Source organism: Lithobates pipiens, unplaced genomic scaffold, assembly GCF_037356315.1.
Source record: "Lithobates pipiens isolate NorthernLeopardFrog02 unplaced genomic scaffold, aLitPip1_a1.2 Scaffold_13, whole genome shotgun sequence".
NCBI lineage: Eukaryota > Metazoa > Chordata > Amphibia > Anura > Ranidae > Lithobates > Lithobates pipiens.
In genome coordinates, this window is record NW_027507718.1 from 463,274,561 (window position 1) to 463,288,065 (window position 13,505).

Below are 13,505 nucleotides of genomic sequence, written 5' to 3' on the forward strand. Positions count from 1 at the left end.
GCTGCAATTGGTCTTTGCCTTTTCTTTTTCATACTCAAAAAGACTTGAGGCTGTAATTGGTGCCAAAGGGGCTTCAACAAAGTATTGAGCAAATGCTGTGAATACTTATTTACATGGGATTTTTTTTTTCAGTTTTTGTTTTTTAATAAATTTGCAAATATTTTTGGAAATATTTAATACAAATTTCTTTCAACTCATCACAAGGGGGTGTTATTTATTTAATTTTGATTTAATGAATTTAATCCATTTTAAATAGGGCTGTGGAAAAAGTGAAGCTCTGTGAATACTTTGCGGATGCACTGCAGATTCCTTTATTCAGCTCTTTCTATGATAATTCCTTACAATATAATTTGCATTCTTTCATCTGTTTTGTATCTTATTAGCCTGACTGCCATCTTCACCTTCATCTGCGTTGGGCGGACAATCCATATGTATCTGGAACTGTCCACACCAAGTATACAGCTCCGGGGCTTATTATGGGTGCCGGTAAGTCATCTAATAGCATCACGTTTATTCCTCTAGGTTATTTTTAAGCATAAATGTATCTATACAAATATTTTAATATTATTTGTATTTTTAAATGTTATTGGATTCTCATAGACGATCGGTGTCCTGATCACCTTCAGATGTGTCATGTAAGTAGCACTCTGGACTCTTCAAGGAGCTTAAAGTAAACCTCTTATGAAATAAAAGCAGCAGATCCCACAACTGACCTTCTAAAAATACAAGTCACCTGGCCTGGATGCTGACCCTTTGGTTTCAGTGCTTCCTAAGACACATACTGTACCTGAAGCTGCCCATAATTTGTCCAAAGATGGCATGATGTCACCATAGACTTCTTCCCTAGAGTTTCCTGGGCATTTACTGTAAATACATGCCACATGCAAGAACTTGCTCAAATGAAATTTGGGAGGAAGACCTCCATCTTTTGGGAAAAACCATATTAAATTAACTTCCAATGTTGCTCTTTTCCTATGGAATTCTAACCCATATTCCTGGTGTGCCTGACTGGTTAGTTGTGGGAAGTGGAGATGGTGTGTTGTTCTTTTCTTACGTTATTTATGCCAAAATGTTTTTAAGGAATGACAGTTTGGGTCCCATGCACACTGGGCATTTAGCCTCACCATTGTATAGCTGCGGGCGGAGGGCACAGGTGTCCTGTCTGGCTCAACTGCCAGCAGCCTGTCAAACACTATGAGAGTCTGTCAGCTTCTGCGACTGCATGGACCTGGACAGTGTAGTCAGCTGTACAAACATTTAGAGCAGTATGCGTTTAGAGATGATTTCCTGAAATGCAGTCTTCTTGCCCTCTACCCACTGCTAAATGCCATAGCCCCATGCACCAGAGCTATACACTCAGTGTGAATGGAGCCCAGGCCCAGACTGGGACAAAAAATAGGCCCGGGCAATTTGCATTGAGCAGCCCATGACATGTTAACCAGCCCCTTCCCCACTCTCCTCCCTGACAGATCTGCTGAGAGGGGGAGGGGGAACCCACCAGAGGTGTGGGGGGGGGGGGGGGTGGGGTGAGTTGGGACCAGGAAAGAGCATGGGGGATTGGAGAGCACAGGGAATAACCTTGAGAACATGGGGTGGGGCGAGAGCACAGGGGAGAGGCAGAGAACACAGGGAGGAAGAGGAGAGCACAGGGGGGCAGCATAGAGCATAGGGGGAGGTGGAGAGCACAGGGGGCAGTGGAGAGCATGTGGGGAGATGGAGAGCACAGGGAGGGTGGCAGAAAGCACAGAGAGGGTGACGGAGAGCACAGGGGGGCTGGCGGAGAGCATGGGGGGCTGGCGGAGAGCACGGGGTGGTGGAGAGCACGGGGGTTGATGGAGAGCACAGGGAGGGCAGCGGACAGCATGGGGGAGGTGGAGATCATGGGGAGGGTGGCGGAAAGTATGGGGGGAGGCGGAGAGCGTGGGGATGATGTGAAGCACACAGGGGGGGCAGAGAGCATGGGGGGAGGTAGAGAGTATGGGGGGATGGCAGAGAGCAAGGGGGAGGTGGAGAGTATTGGGGGACGGCAGAGAGCATGGGGGGTGGAGAGTATGGGGGGGAGGTGGACAGTATGGGGGGATGGCAGAGAGCATGGGGGGAGGTGGAGAGTATGGGGGGAGGTGGAGAGTATGGGGGGATGGCAGAGAGCATGGGGGGGAGGTGGAGAGTATGGGGGGATGGCAGAGAGCATGGGGTAGGTGGAGAGTATGGGGGGGAGGTGGACAGTATGGGGGGATGGCAGAGAGTATGGGTGTGGTGGAGAGCCCAGGGGGGAGCAGCAGAGAGAAGCAGGATAGGAGGAGCGGTGGGGGCGGCTGCATATAGACGAATAATTCTCTCCATCCTCCTCCTCCAGTCTCTGAATGCCTGCTTCTCCTCTACCTCTCGCAGGCATTCCATTACTGCAGGAGGAAGTTGGAGAGAATTATTCTTCTATATGCAGCTGCCCCCACCCCTCCTCCTATGCAGTTTACAGGGGGGGCTGAACTCACGTTTTTTTATTTCTGGCACGTCTCGACAGAAGACCGGCTCCAAGGTGTCTGCTTTGGCTCCTCCTCCCGGCACCGACGGCTGACCTATATGGGTGACTGTGCAGTCACGCAGAGGCCGAAGGTGTCTCATCTATCTCCTCCCCCCGGCGCCGATGACTGAGCTTAACTGGCAGCCGGGCGGCCAAGGAGAGGCTGAATGAGCGGCGCAAGCTCAAGCCTTGAGCCCCGCAAGGTCTTGCAGCCTGGCGGCCGTGGCCCACCGGGCAAGTGCCCGGTTTGCCCTATGGCCAATCCGGGCCTGATGGAGCCGCATTCTCCTAGCACTGAAACTGGAGAGATATGGAGACTTTGCTAATTTGTACCTTATTCTTAATAAAGTATAACTAAAAGCATCTTTTTTTCTTCTTTTGCTTTTTTTAGTGAATAATACTATTTGTGGGTTGTCCCTGGAAAAGTAATATAGGAAAAATCTTCCAACGGGGAAACTAGTTCTGGTGGCCTGGGGGTCCCTAAAGGATTCCCTTAATTTGCAGGCATTACCTTTCACTTCCTGTTTGGCTATGGGACAGGAAGTGAAGGGAAATCCCTGAAATGGGACACAGATGGAGAAAAAAAAATCTGACAGGGGTTATAGCCCACCCTTACTCTATCCAAAATGAAACATAAATTTTTTTCCGATAGTTCTTCTTTAACTATGTACAACTGAGGATTTATTCTACAATATCATTATTTCAGTGTCATTATATAATTTCTCCTCCTTAGGTAACCTGGGCTCACAGCTGGTGGAATATAAGGAAGAGATGTATATAACGTCAGACTGTGGAATTACATGGAGACAAGTAAGCTACTCTTTATTTTAGTTGTCTATGTTTTAATAAATTGTCATTACGTGCCTGACTAAGGGGTTCTGTGCGGCTTTGATACATTGCACTTTCTTTTTTCGACCTTTATGTGATCATTCTTCAATAAAACTTTCGGACATTACTCAATGATCTGTGCTGTGTTAGCAAATAGGTATTCATGGATTGGAACATAGGATCACTGGCAGATTTTAGTTACTATTTTGGTTGCAGATGTGCAATAAGTGTAGGTTCACATCTATGCGGGCTGCGCTTGTTGCGTTTTTCCGGCGTGTTTTGCGATCTTTAAACCCGCGTTTTTCCATACAGTTTTCACGAATTTGCGTTTTATTTTTTCTCTTTAAATACACTGTATATAGCTGGTTGCTAAGGAGTGGACCGGAAAACTAAACGCCGAACCCTTGACAACCGATGAGTCATCAGCTGTCAGCAGGTCTGATATTGATTTAGAGGTGAACCCCAAGCCAATTTTTTTTTTTAAATGGCGTGGGGGCCCCCCCAAAATCCATACTAGACCCTTATCCAAGCATGCTGCCCAGCAGGTCAGGAAAGGGAGGGGACGAGCAAGCGCACCCCCCCCTCCTGAACCATACCAGGCCATATACTCTCATATACCCCCCCACCCCAAAGCATCTACTCCCCATGTTGAGTGCCTTTTCCTCACAACCCTGGCCTGTGGTTGTGGGGGTCTTCAGACGGGGGGCTTATCGGAATCTGGAAGCCCTCTTTAACAAGATCCCCCCCCCCCCCCGTGGGAATGAGTGTGGCCTACCTATTCACCAAACAAGTGTGAACGTGAATAAAAACAGTACAAGAGTTTTTGATGCGTCCTTTATTAAAAAATAAAAAAAACAATGTCCCCCCAATGTAGATCCATTGTCAATCACAATGCCCACTGCACCACTCGAAAAAATAAAAAAATTCTCTGATTGCGACCAACACTCCCACGGGGTCTGCCAGCAAAAAAAAAAAAAACCCTGCTGATGACTTATCGGTTGTTAAGGCCCTGGTAGGCAGCTCCTTAGCAACCAGCTATACACAGTATGTTAAAGTGAAGAAAATAAAAATGCAAAATGCATAAAAAATGCATCAAAAACGCAACACTTGTGTTTCTGGTGCGGCTCCGTTGAAATCTATTACACGCAAAATGCAATCTGCTGCAGGAAAAGAAGTCCCTGACCCTTTCCAAAAATGTACCGGCTGAAAAACGCATAGATATGAACGTGTACCATAGGAAATCATGTTAAATGGACTGAGGTGCATTTCTGCAAACTGCAAAAATGCACTAAAAAAACGCATAGGTGTGAACATAGTGTAAATAGGGCAGACTGCACAATAAGGGGGGCTCATGTAGTGGAAAGTGAAGTGGAAACAGTGAGACCCATTGAGTGGGAAAAGATAGGTATTGGCTACTACCCGTTGTCTCTCCTGTGAATGTACTGTGGACCAACCTGCATGGTGCCTGAGCTCAGTGCTAATCTGTTCAAAAGTGTTGTAAAGAAAGAGCTATCCCTTATAGTATATAGGAATTATGATGGCGCCAGAGGTGTCTCTCCGTACCGCCATTGTGGGATATACACCTTCTAGTTTTATTAAAGGGGAGATACTCCTTCACAGAAATTTCTGCTCCCAGGAAAGGCAATGTTAGCATAAAGTCAAGGCCTAAATGTACATTATAATAAGTGAGAGCTTCATTTTAATTTATAAAACTGAAATTACCTTAGAAAGAAATTACTTTTCTGCATCACAGAATCTTACGCCTTTAAATTCTGTTTGTGTTATTCCTTGCCCGGGGCTGCTTAGTGCATATAAATAAATATCATCTGTAATGTAAATAATAATTCTGCTTATCTAGCGGGCCACTTACCCACTATGCCATCTAGTTATGGTAGAAATGAGCCAATTAGAGAAGTACTGTGATTAAAAAGCATGTGCAGAAAGTCACCTTGTGTTTTTCATTGCTTATAATGGGAAAATGGAAATGCTGATAATTCTAATTTCATGCCAAACTATTACACAGGTCAGTGACGATGCAAGAATGTGAATTTATATGGAGGTATCTGTACACAAAGGGATGCTTGCAGATCAGAAGTCAATACTGAAATAATTTCTAATTTCTAGAACAAAAATGTAGTATATTACAGGATTCAATGTTGTGGATGCATTTGTTCCCATTTTTGGCATTTGTTCCTTGTTTCACCTGGTGATCCTGCCAGTAACACACGTCTTGCCCTAGAGCAGGGGTCTCCAAACCTTCTAAACAAAGGGCAAGATTTCTTTCCTTCAGACTTGAAAGGATCTGGATTTTGGCCAGTGGGAGTAGAAAATGTCCTGATGTCAATGTGGGAATAAACAATGCCTCAGGTTTGATTGTCAGTGGGAGTAAGAAAATGACATAGTGGCTGTTGTCAGTAGGAGAAGAAATAGTATGTTATCATTGATATTGTTGAAAAATAGCACCAATTGTCGATATCAGTGGGAGTAATAGCGTCCCATTATTGGTGTCAGCGGAAGGAATAGTGCCCCACTGTTGATGTCAACGAAAGGAATAGTGCCCCATTCTTGGCGTCAGTGGAAAGAATAGTGCCCCAATGTTGGTGTCAGTAGAAGGAATGGTGCCCCAAGGGAAGAATAAAGGCAAAGGAGCACGTTTTGCACGTGGGCCTTAATTTGGAGACCACTATCCTAGGATGACAACACTCATTCACTGTACCGTAGCTATGGATATAGATGTCTCTCTAGGACAGGGAGTGTTAGAGGATTTAGAGGATTGTAGAACACCTACCCCTTCTCCATATCTCAATAACATAGGGAGGGTGTTTTGCAGTCTACAGAGAGCGTTGGGAAATTTTTTGATAACAGCCATTAGCGGCACAAAGCAAAAGAAAGTTACCTGCTGAGGATGAGAATTGTTTTTATTTCACTTAAAAAAAGATATAAACATTAGTATATTAAACAGAACAAAAAGGAGCAAATAAGAGAAGTTAAGGTTTAAAGTTTATTTCTAAAGGCTCACATTTTCTTTAGCAGTCCCCTACCAGCACTGTCTGCTCCTCCCATTCTCAGAGTGGCCCCTCAGCAAGCCATGTGCTATGGGGGCATTTGTGTGGGTGCACTCCCGAGCCAGCCTGTGTGCATTCATAGACACAGACAGCGCAGCTCGGCCCCCGCACCACACCACCTTCTCACAGGATTTCACTGACAGTAGCAGCAGCCAATGGCCTCAGTTGCTGCCTTTGTCTCCTGTGAGACCAGGATGAGGGAGCAGTATAGCTGCAGATGGGACAACTCTGGAATGAAAGAGTAATCAGGTAAGTTTTGGGGGGGGGGGGGGGGGGGGGGAGAAGCAGGCACTGGAAGTTTTTTTTTTTTCACCTTAATGCAGGGATTGCAGGGAAAACCTTTTTACCTTTAGAACCACTTTAATTATTAGGGTTTACACGCACTTTAAAGAGACTCTGTTGCCTACAAATTTAAATGCTGGTATGTTTTGCAAGCACCTAGAGGTGCACATACCTGCTGGAGCCCCTTATACATTCTTGCTATCCTATTGAATAGGAGGAGTATGTGTGTGTATATTGAGGGCATTTTGAATTGCAAATTGAGGCCATAGACAAATTTCCCCCTTGTGAATGTTTTGGTCAAAGATTAGACAATTAAATATAGTTCATTTAATTACCTTTTTTACTTATTATTTACTTCTACAAAGGTAAAACTGCATATCTGTTAACGATACTCCCCAATAGTACAAACTGATTTTTACATTCTTGGTAAATAAAGTACCCTGGCAGTGCGCCCTTTCAATAGGCTTCTATAACAGAACCTTTCCAGCTACAGTACTTAAACATCTTGGCATATACACATTATAAAGACTGGGGCCCCAAAATGTAACCTCAAATCCTGGGCCCGTATCCCTCCAAGAAGTCAACAAGATTTCAAAAAATGTTGTTACTATTAAGTTAACCTACACATTAGAAGGTCACAAATTAGCTACCTTTCTTCGTTGGCGCTATCAAAAACCCTCACTTAGCTGTAGCAAAACACTTAAACCTCATAGAAATCCTGAATTGTACAATCATAAACTCGTTTGACCAAGAATTTAAACTAAATTTCCTTCTTGACCCTTTGTAACAATGCCTCCCCCCATTCTGCAACCATTAGGGCCTTTTCACACCAGTGTACAATGGAATTTCAAATGTTACAACAATGTACAATAATGCATTCTACATGTGTTGGTGCACTGCAGCACCATTCATTATAAAGAGCAACTCAATGTACCTTCCAAACATGTTTGCTTTACATCGACTTACCGTGCATTACAGTGCACTTTGCTGCAAATTCTATCATTAGTCTGCTGGCATACGATGGGAGCTCATTGAAATTAATTGAGCTACATTAACCTTAAACGCACTACAGTTGACCACCTTTATTTGCATGGGTCCTTGATAAATGAAGGGTGAATGGGACAATGTCTGCAAACTCAAAATGTCACCTTCTCTAAGCCTAGTCTTTGGAGTACATCAAAGTTCCACCATGCAAAACTTCTAAACGCTAAAGTTCCACCACGCTAAACTCTCCGTTCCAACGTACCCCAGCCAAGCACCCGTTCCCCTAGTTTCACACGTCTCGAGACACATTCCAATATAACTGTGTACGCTTTTTACTAAACAGATATTTAGTTGTTCACAAAGGCAGCAACCAAAAATATTTTCTTTTAATAAAGAAAAATGAGCAGCATCTAAGTCTCCTTCCACCCATTCAGAATATTAACAGACATAGGTTCTGTATGGTTCTTAGTAATACAGATAATCATTTAGCTCTACCGTGTGTCCCGCTGGTGTGTGAAATTAAATTTTCAGACCAAAGATGGATTTCTGTGAAGTAGGAGAAATATTTTTTATAAATTGGTTTGCATTCAGAGGTTAATACTAATCTTCCCCCTACTATTTGTTTGGCTGCGGAGTCAACCCAAGTCTCATTTATTGTAGCATCAGAACAATGATATTTGATATGAGAATTTCAATTGGCAAAACATTGCAGAGTTCAGACAATTGTTTGGGATTAAATGCATTTGGAACGCAAGGTTTCTGCCCTTCCCGGTGTATTCACAGAAGGACAATAACGAGGAGCAATTTTATGTACTTGCACAGAGGGCTCAGAATCAGACAGTATACATAATCTTAAATTCAAGATAATGCCGAAATGAAAAGTGAAATGCCAGCTTCATAAGGTGTAAGAGTAGATGAAGGTTGGCAAAGAATTTGAAAGCGCACACACAGAAAATGCTGCTGCTACCTCTTACTTACAGTCTATTAAACAGATATTTACTTTGGGTACTGTTACCTTATTAGATGAATTACTTATGTCACAATGTAATTGCAGCGTTCCACTTACTGAGAATGTAATAAACGTTTGCACATATGCCAAGTTATGAATAAAGATTGATGACAGAAAAGCCAGCTTAACTTGGCAGTAGTAACTTTTTATGCTGACAATTAAACATTTGCTGAAGTAATAAGTCAGGAGGTGAAAATGTAGAAATCAGACAAGAGATGTAATGCAATATCTTTTTCAACAATAAGAGTGAATAGGGCGACAGCACAGAAAAATGTATTGGGTTCCAAACACCGAATGAAGCCATATTAGCAGCCTTGAATTTGTGGGATCTCTCATGAGCGACACCTGACAAAACACTTAAAGGGTTCAAAATGGATATTTCTGCTTTTGGGAGATGCAGAAGAGTTAAACTACCTGAATGTTTATAATACTGAATGTCTCTGGGTCTCTTCTGGTGAGATATCTTATGACTGCACAACACATACACTATGGGGTTGATTTACTAAAGGCAAATCCCCTTTGCACTACAAGTGCACTGCGAAGTGCAGTCGCTGTAGATCTGAGCGGAAGATCTAAAATGAGTGGAAGCTCTGCTGATTTTATTATTCAATCATATGCAAGCTAAAATGTTGTTTTTTTTTTATTTTCCTTGCATGTCCCCCTCAGATCTAAAACGACTGCATTTCCAGGTGCACTTGTAGTGCAAAATGAATTTGCCTTTAGTAAATCAACCCCTATATTACCAAATGTTTCGGGATGCCTGCCTTTACACACACATGATCTTTAATGGCATCCCAATCTTAGTCCATAGGGTTCAATATTGAGTTGGCCCACTATTTGCACCTATAACGGCTTTAACTCTTCTGGGAAGACTGTCCACAAGGTTTAGGAGTGTGTCTATGTTTGACCATTCTTCCTAAAGTGTGAGGTCAGGCACTGATATGGATGAGAAGGCCTGGGTCTCTGTCTCTATTCGAATTCATTCCAAAGGTGTTCTATCAGGTTGAGGTCAGGTCTCTGAGCAGGCCAGTCAAGTTCCCTTACCCCAAACTCGCTCATCCATGTCTTTATGTCTTTATGTCCTTGCTAAGACCGCAATATCGCAGTTCCACTATAGATCGCTGATTACAACCATTACTGGTAAAAAAATAATAATAAATATCCCATAGTTTGTAAACGCTATAACTTTTGCGCAAACCAATAAATATACGCTTATTGGGTAAAAAATATTGTTTTTTGTTTTTTTCAAAATCGTTCAGAGGGGATCAAATACCACCAAAAGAAAGCTCTATTTGTGGTGAAGAAAAACAGACATACATTTTATTTGGGTACAGCATTGCACGACCACGCAATTGTCAGTTAAAGTAACACAGTTCTGTATTGCAAAAAATGGCCTGGTCATGAAGGGGGTAAATCTTCCGGAGGTCAAGTAGTTAACTTGAGTTTGTATAACTGTTGTGACCATTATAGGGCTCAATTTCCCTGTTGGATCTTAATATATTTTATATAGTCGAGAGTGTAACAGGGTAAGAAAAAATTGTTTTTTTGTGCGTTGCGCTGCTGGATTATATATGTCCTGGATGGGGGGAGTGAGGAAGGAAAAAAGAGGGGGTTTTTTATGGGGGAGGGGAAAAAGGTTTGGGGGAAAAAGACCGCTGAAGTTGATAAATTGGTGTGGTGGATTTAGGGATGTCAAGTCTGCTTATCACAGAGTTTTGCAATCCTTGCTGTGTATGTCAGTAAATGCAGCAGAAGTAATGGATAGCTGGCAGGATCACAAATTATAGTCCACAGTTACTGGTTGTGGAAAATAGTCATAGAAAGGGGATGATTTCTTTAGCACAGGCAGGTAGGCAACATGTTTAAGGGTAGAAGGTACCTTGTAAAAGACATATAAACAGAAGAAAAAACAGTGCCAATCTAAGTGCAGTATTGTTGAATCAAAGACATTTAATTTGTGAAGTTATGCACTCACACTCTACCAGAAGGTTTCAGGCACATCATGTATCTAGAGGGCATCGCAGGGCTCTCGAGGAGAAGCGGTAACTCGTTCGGCTGTATCTCTCGTCCGGTGGCGCCGGTGGTTCCCAGCGTCGCACGGCTTGGTGTAACAGCGTCAGGGAGGTCCGTTCGTCCGTTCGTTGTTATGTTGAGGGGCGCACTGCGATGACGTTTCGTTGTGGTTTACGTTGCTTTTTTTTTTCGCGTTCGGAGCATGCGTGCTCCTTCATCAGGCATCTGGGTTACTATGTTTGGAGTGGTTTAAATAGGGAAAGGGGGCAGTTCTAATTGGTCGTTTAGGTTCCACCTTATGGGGCGGAGCTGTTCCGACCAAAGCATGGTGTTGATTGCTCATGTGTTGCAGGCTGGTTGTATGTGATTACAACGTAACCCACAACGAAACGTCATCGCAGTGCGCCCCTCAACATAACAACGAACGGACGAACGGACCTCCCTGACGCTGTTACACCAAGCCGTGCGACGCTGGGAACCACCGGCGCCACCGGACGAGAGATACAGCCGAACGAGTTACCGCTTCTCCTCGAGAGCCCTGCGATGCTCTCTAGATACATGATGTGCCTGAAACCTTCTGGTAGAGTGTGAGTGCATAACTTCACAAATTAAATGTCTTTGATTCAACAATACTGCACTTAGATTGGCGCTGTTTTTTCTTCTGAGAGTGTAACAGGAGCAGCTGGAAAAGTCTTAGGTAGACGGAAGCTCAGGATGCATGGTAGAGAGTTCTCACTCTTAGAATAGCCAAAGCCACATAAGAATCCAAGGGTTGACTCTGCCTACCAGGCTTCCAATCATTAACTTTACTTTAAATGAAACTCATGTGCTTGCCAAAATATGACCCGATTCCTCAAGCAAGTTCTTCAATTGCATAAGGCAATCAAAATAAAGCTTAAAGTGGAAGTTCACCCTATAATCACTCGATAAACTTTAAAAAGCCAAATAACATGGACTTTGTCCACGCTCCAGTTGTTAAGCAATCTGCATTAGGAACTGTTGGCTATTTATTACCAACACCATGCAAATCAATGTGTCGTTAAACCCCATGCTATCTAGACCTGGCAAAGACTGACTGGGAAACCCTTCCTCTGTGTCCTTATGCTAGCAAAGATGTACAGTTCTGTGAAAAAGTATTTGCCCTCTTCCTGATTTTGTTTTTTGGCATATTTCTCACACTTAAATGATTCAGATGATCAAACTGATTTTAATATTACACAAAGATAACCCAAGTAAATCCAAGATGCAGTTTTTAAATTATTATTTCATTTATTAAGGGAAAAAAGATGTTTAAACCTGCCTGGCTCTGTGTGAAAAAGTAATTGCCCCCTCCCATGCTGAATCTTGAATGAACTGTGATTAACCAACATTTTTTGGAAAGCTGAGTTAAATTTCACTTGCCATACCCAGGCCTGCTTACTGCCAGAACTGTTGTATCAAGAAATCACACAAATAGAAGCTGTCTGACAAATTGAAGCACGCTAACAGATCACAAAAAGCCACACATCATGCCCCAATCTAAAAAAAAATCAAGAACACATTAGAAACAAACACGTATCGGTCTAGGAAGGGTTTCAAAGCCATTTCTAAGGCTTTGAAACTGCAGTGAATCATGAGGAGAGCCATTATCCACAAATGGAGATAACATGGAACAGTGGTGAACCTTCCCAGGAGTTGCCGGCCTACAAAAATTACTCCAAAAGCATGACGACTCATCCAAGAGGTCATAAAAGAACCCACAACAACATTTAAAGAACTGCATGCCTCACTTACCTCAGGTAAGATCAGTGTTCATGATTCAACAATAAGAAAGAGACTGGGCAAAAATGGCATCCATGGGAGAGTTCCAAGACCAAAGCCACTGCTGACCAAAAAGAACACAATAGCTCATCTCACATTTACAAACGTCTTAATGATCCTCAAGACTTTTAGGAAAATATTCTGTGGACTGATGAGACAAAAATGAAACTTTTTGGAAGGTGTGGATCCTGCATACAGAAAACTAATACAGCATTTCATAACAAGAACATCATACCAACCGTCAGACATGAATGAATTACCATAACTGATGGAGCCATGAATTATGAGCTCTACCAGAAAATAATAAGAATGTCCGGCCATCAGTTTGTGACCTCCAGCTCAAGTGCACTTGGGTTATGCAGCAGGACAATGATCCGAAACACAACAGCAAGTCCACCTCCAAATGATTCAAACAAAGTAAAATTTAGGTTTTCGAGTGGCCTAGTCAAAGCCCAGACTTAAATCCAATTGAGATGCTGAATTATTACCTTACACATGCCATTCATGTTGGAAACCCTCCAATGTGGCCGAATTAAAACAATTCTGCCAAGAAGAGTGGGTCATAATTGCTCCACAGCAATGTGAAAGACTCATTACCAGTTATCGCAAATCGTTTGGTTGCAGTTGTTGCTGCTAAGGGTGGCACAAACAGTTATTAGGTTTAGGGGCAATTACTTTTTCACATAAAGCCAGGCAGGTTTGGACAGCTCTTTTGCCTTAATAAATGAAACTGTCATTTACTGGTTCCCGATCAGCCGCCGCAGTTATACTGCGGCAGGTTGGACCCCATGGGGGAGCCATCGTAGCTGTACATTGGCTCTTTAAGACGCTGTAGGAGGCAAGCACACGCCACCGGAGCTACACGCACCCGCAGCTTGTCCCCAGAACCGATGCGAGTGCTCGGCGGGCACGATAGTCGCCAGGGCGCCCGCGATCGCTCGTGACAGAGTGAGAACCGGGATCTGTGTGTGTAAACACACAAATCCCGGTTTGCTCAGGGGAA

The 13,505-nt window shown here is 43.3% G+C and overlaps 1 protein-coding gene across 2 annotated transcripts in view; it reads left to right on the plus strand.

Annotated features, from left to right (window-relative positions):
* SORCS2 (sortilin related VPS10 domain containing receptor 2) overlaps positions 1-13,505 on the plus strand; it is a 1,283,650-nt gene that overhangs the window by 1,093,009 nt on the left and 177,136 nt on the right. For both annotated transcript variants that reach the window (XM_077477839.1, XM_077477840.1), the window contains exons 11-12: positions 384-486; positions 3,255-3,331. In XM_077477839.1, coding sequence (XP_077333965.1) covers positions 384-486; positions 3,255-3,331 — 180 coding nt within the window. The remainder of the gene's footprint in view (positions 1-383; positions 487-3,254; positions 3,332-13,505) is intronic.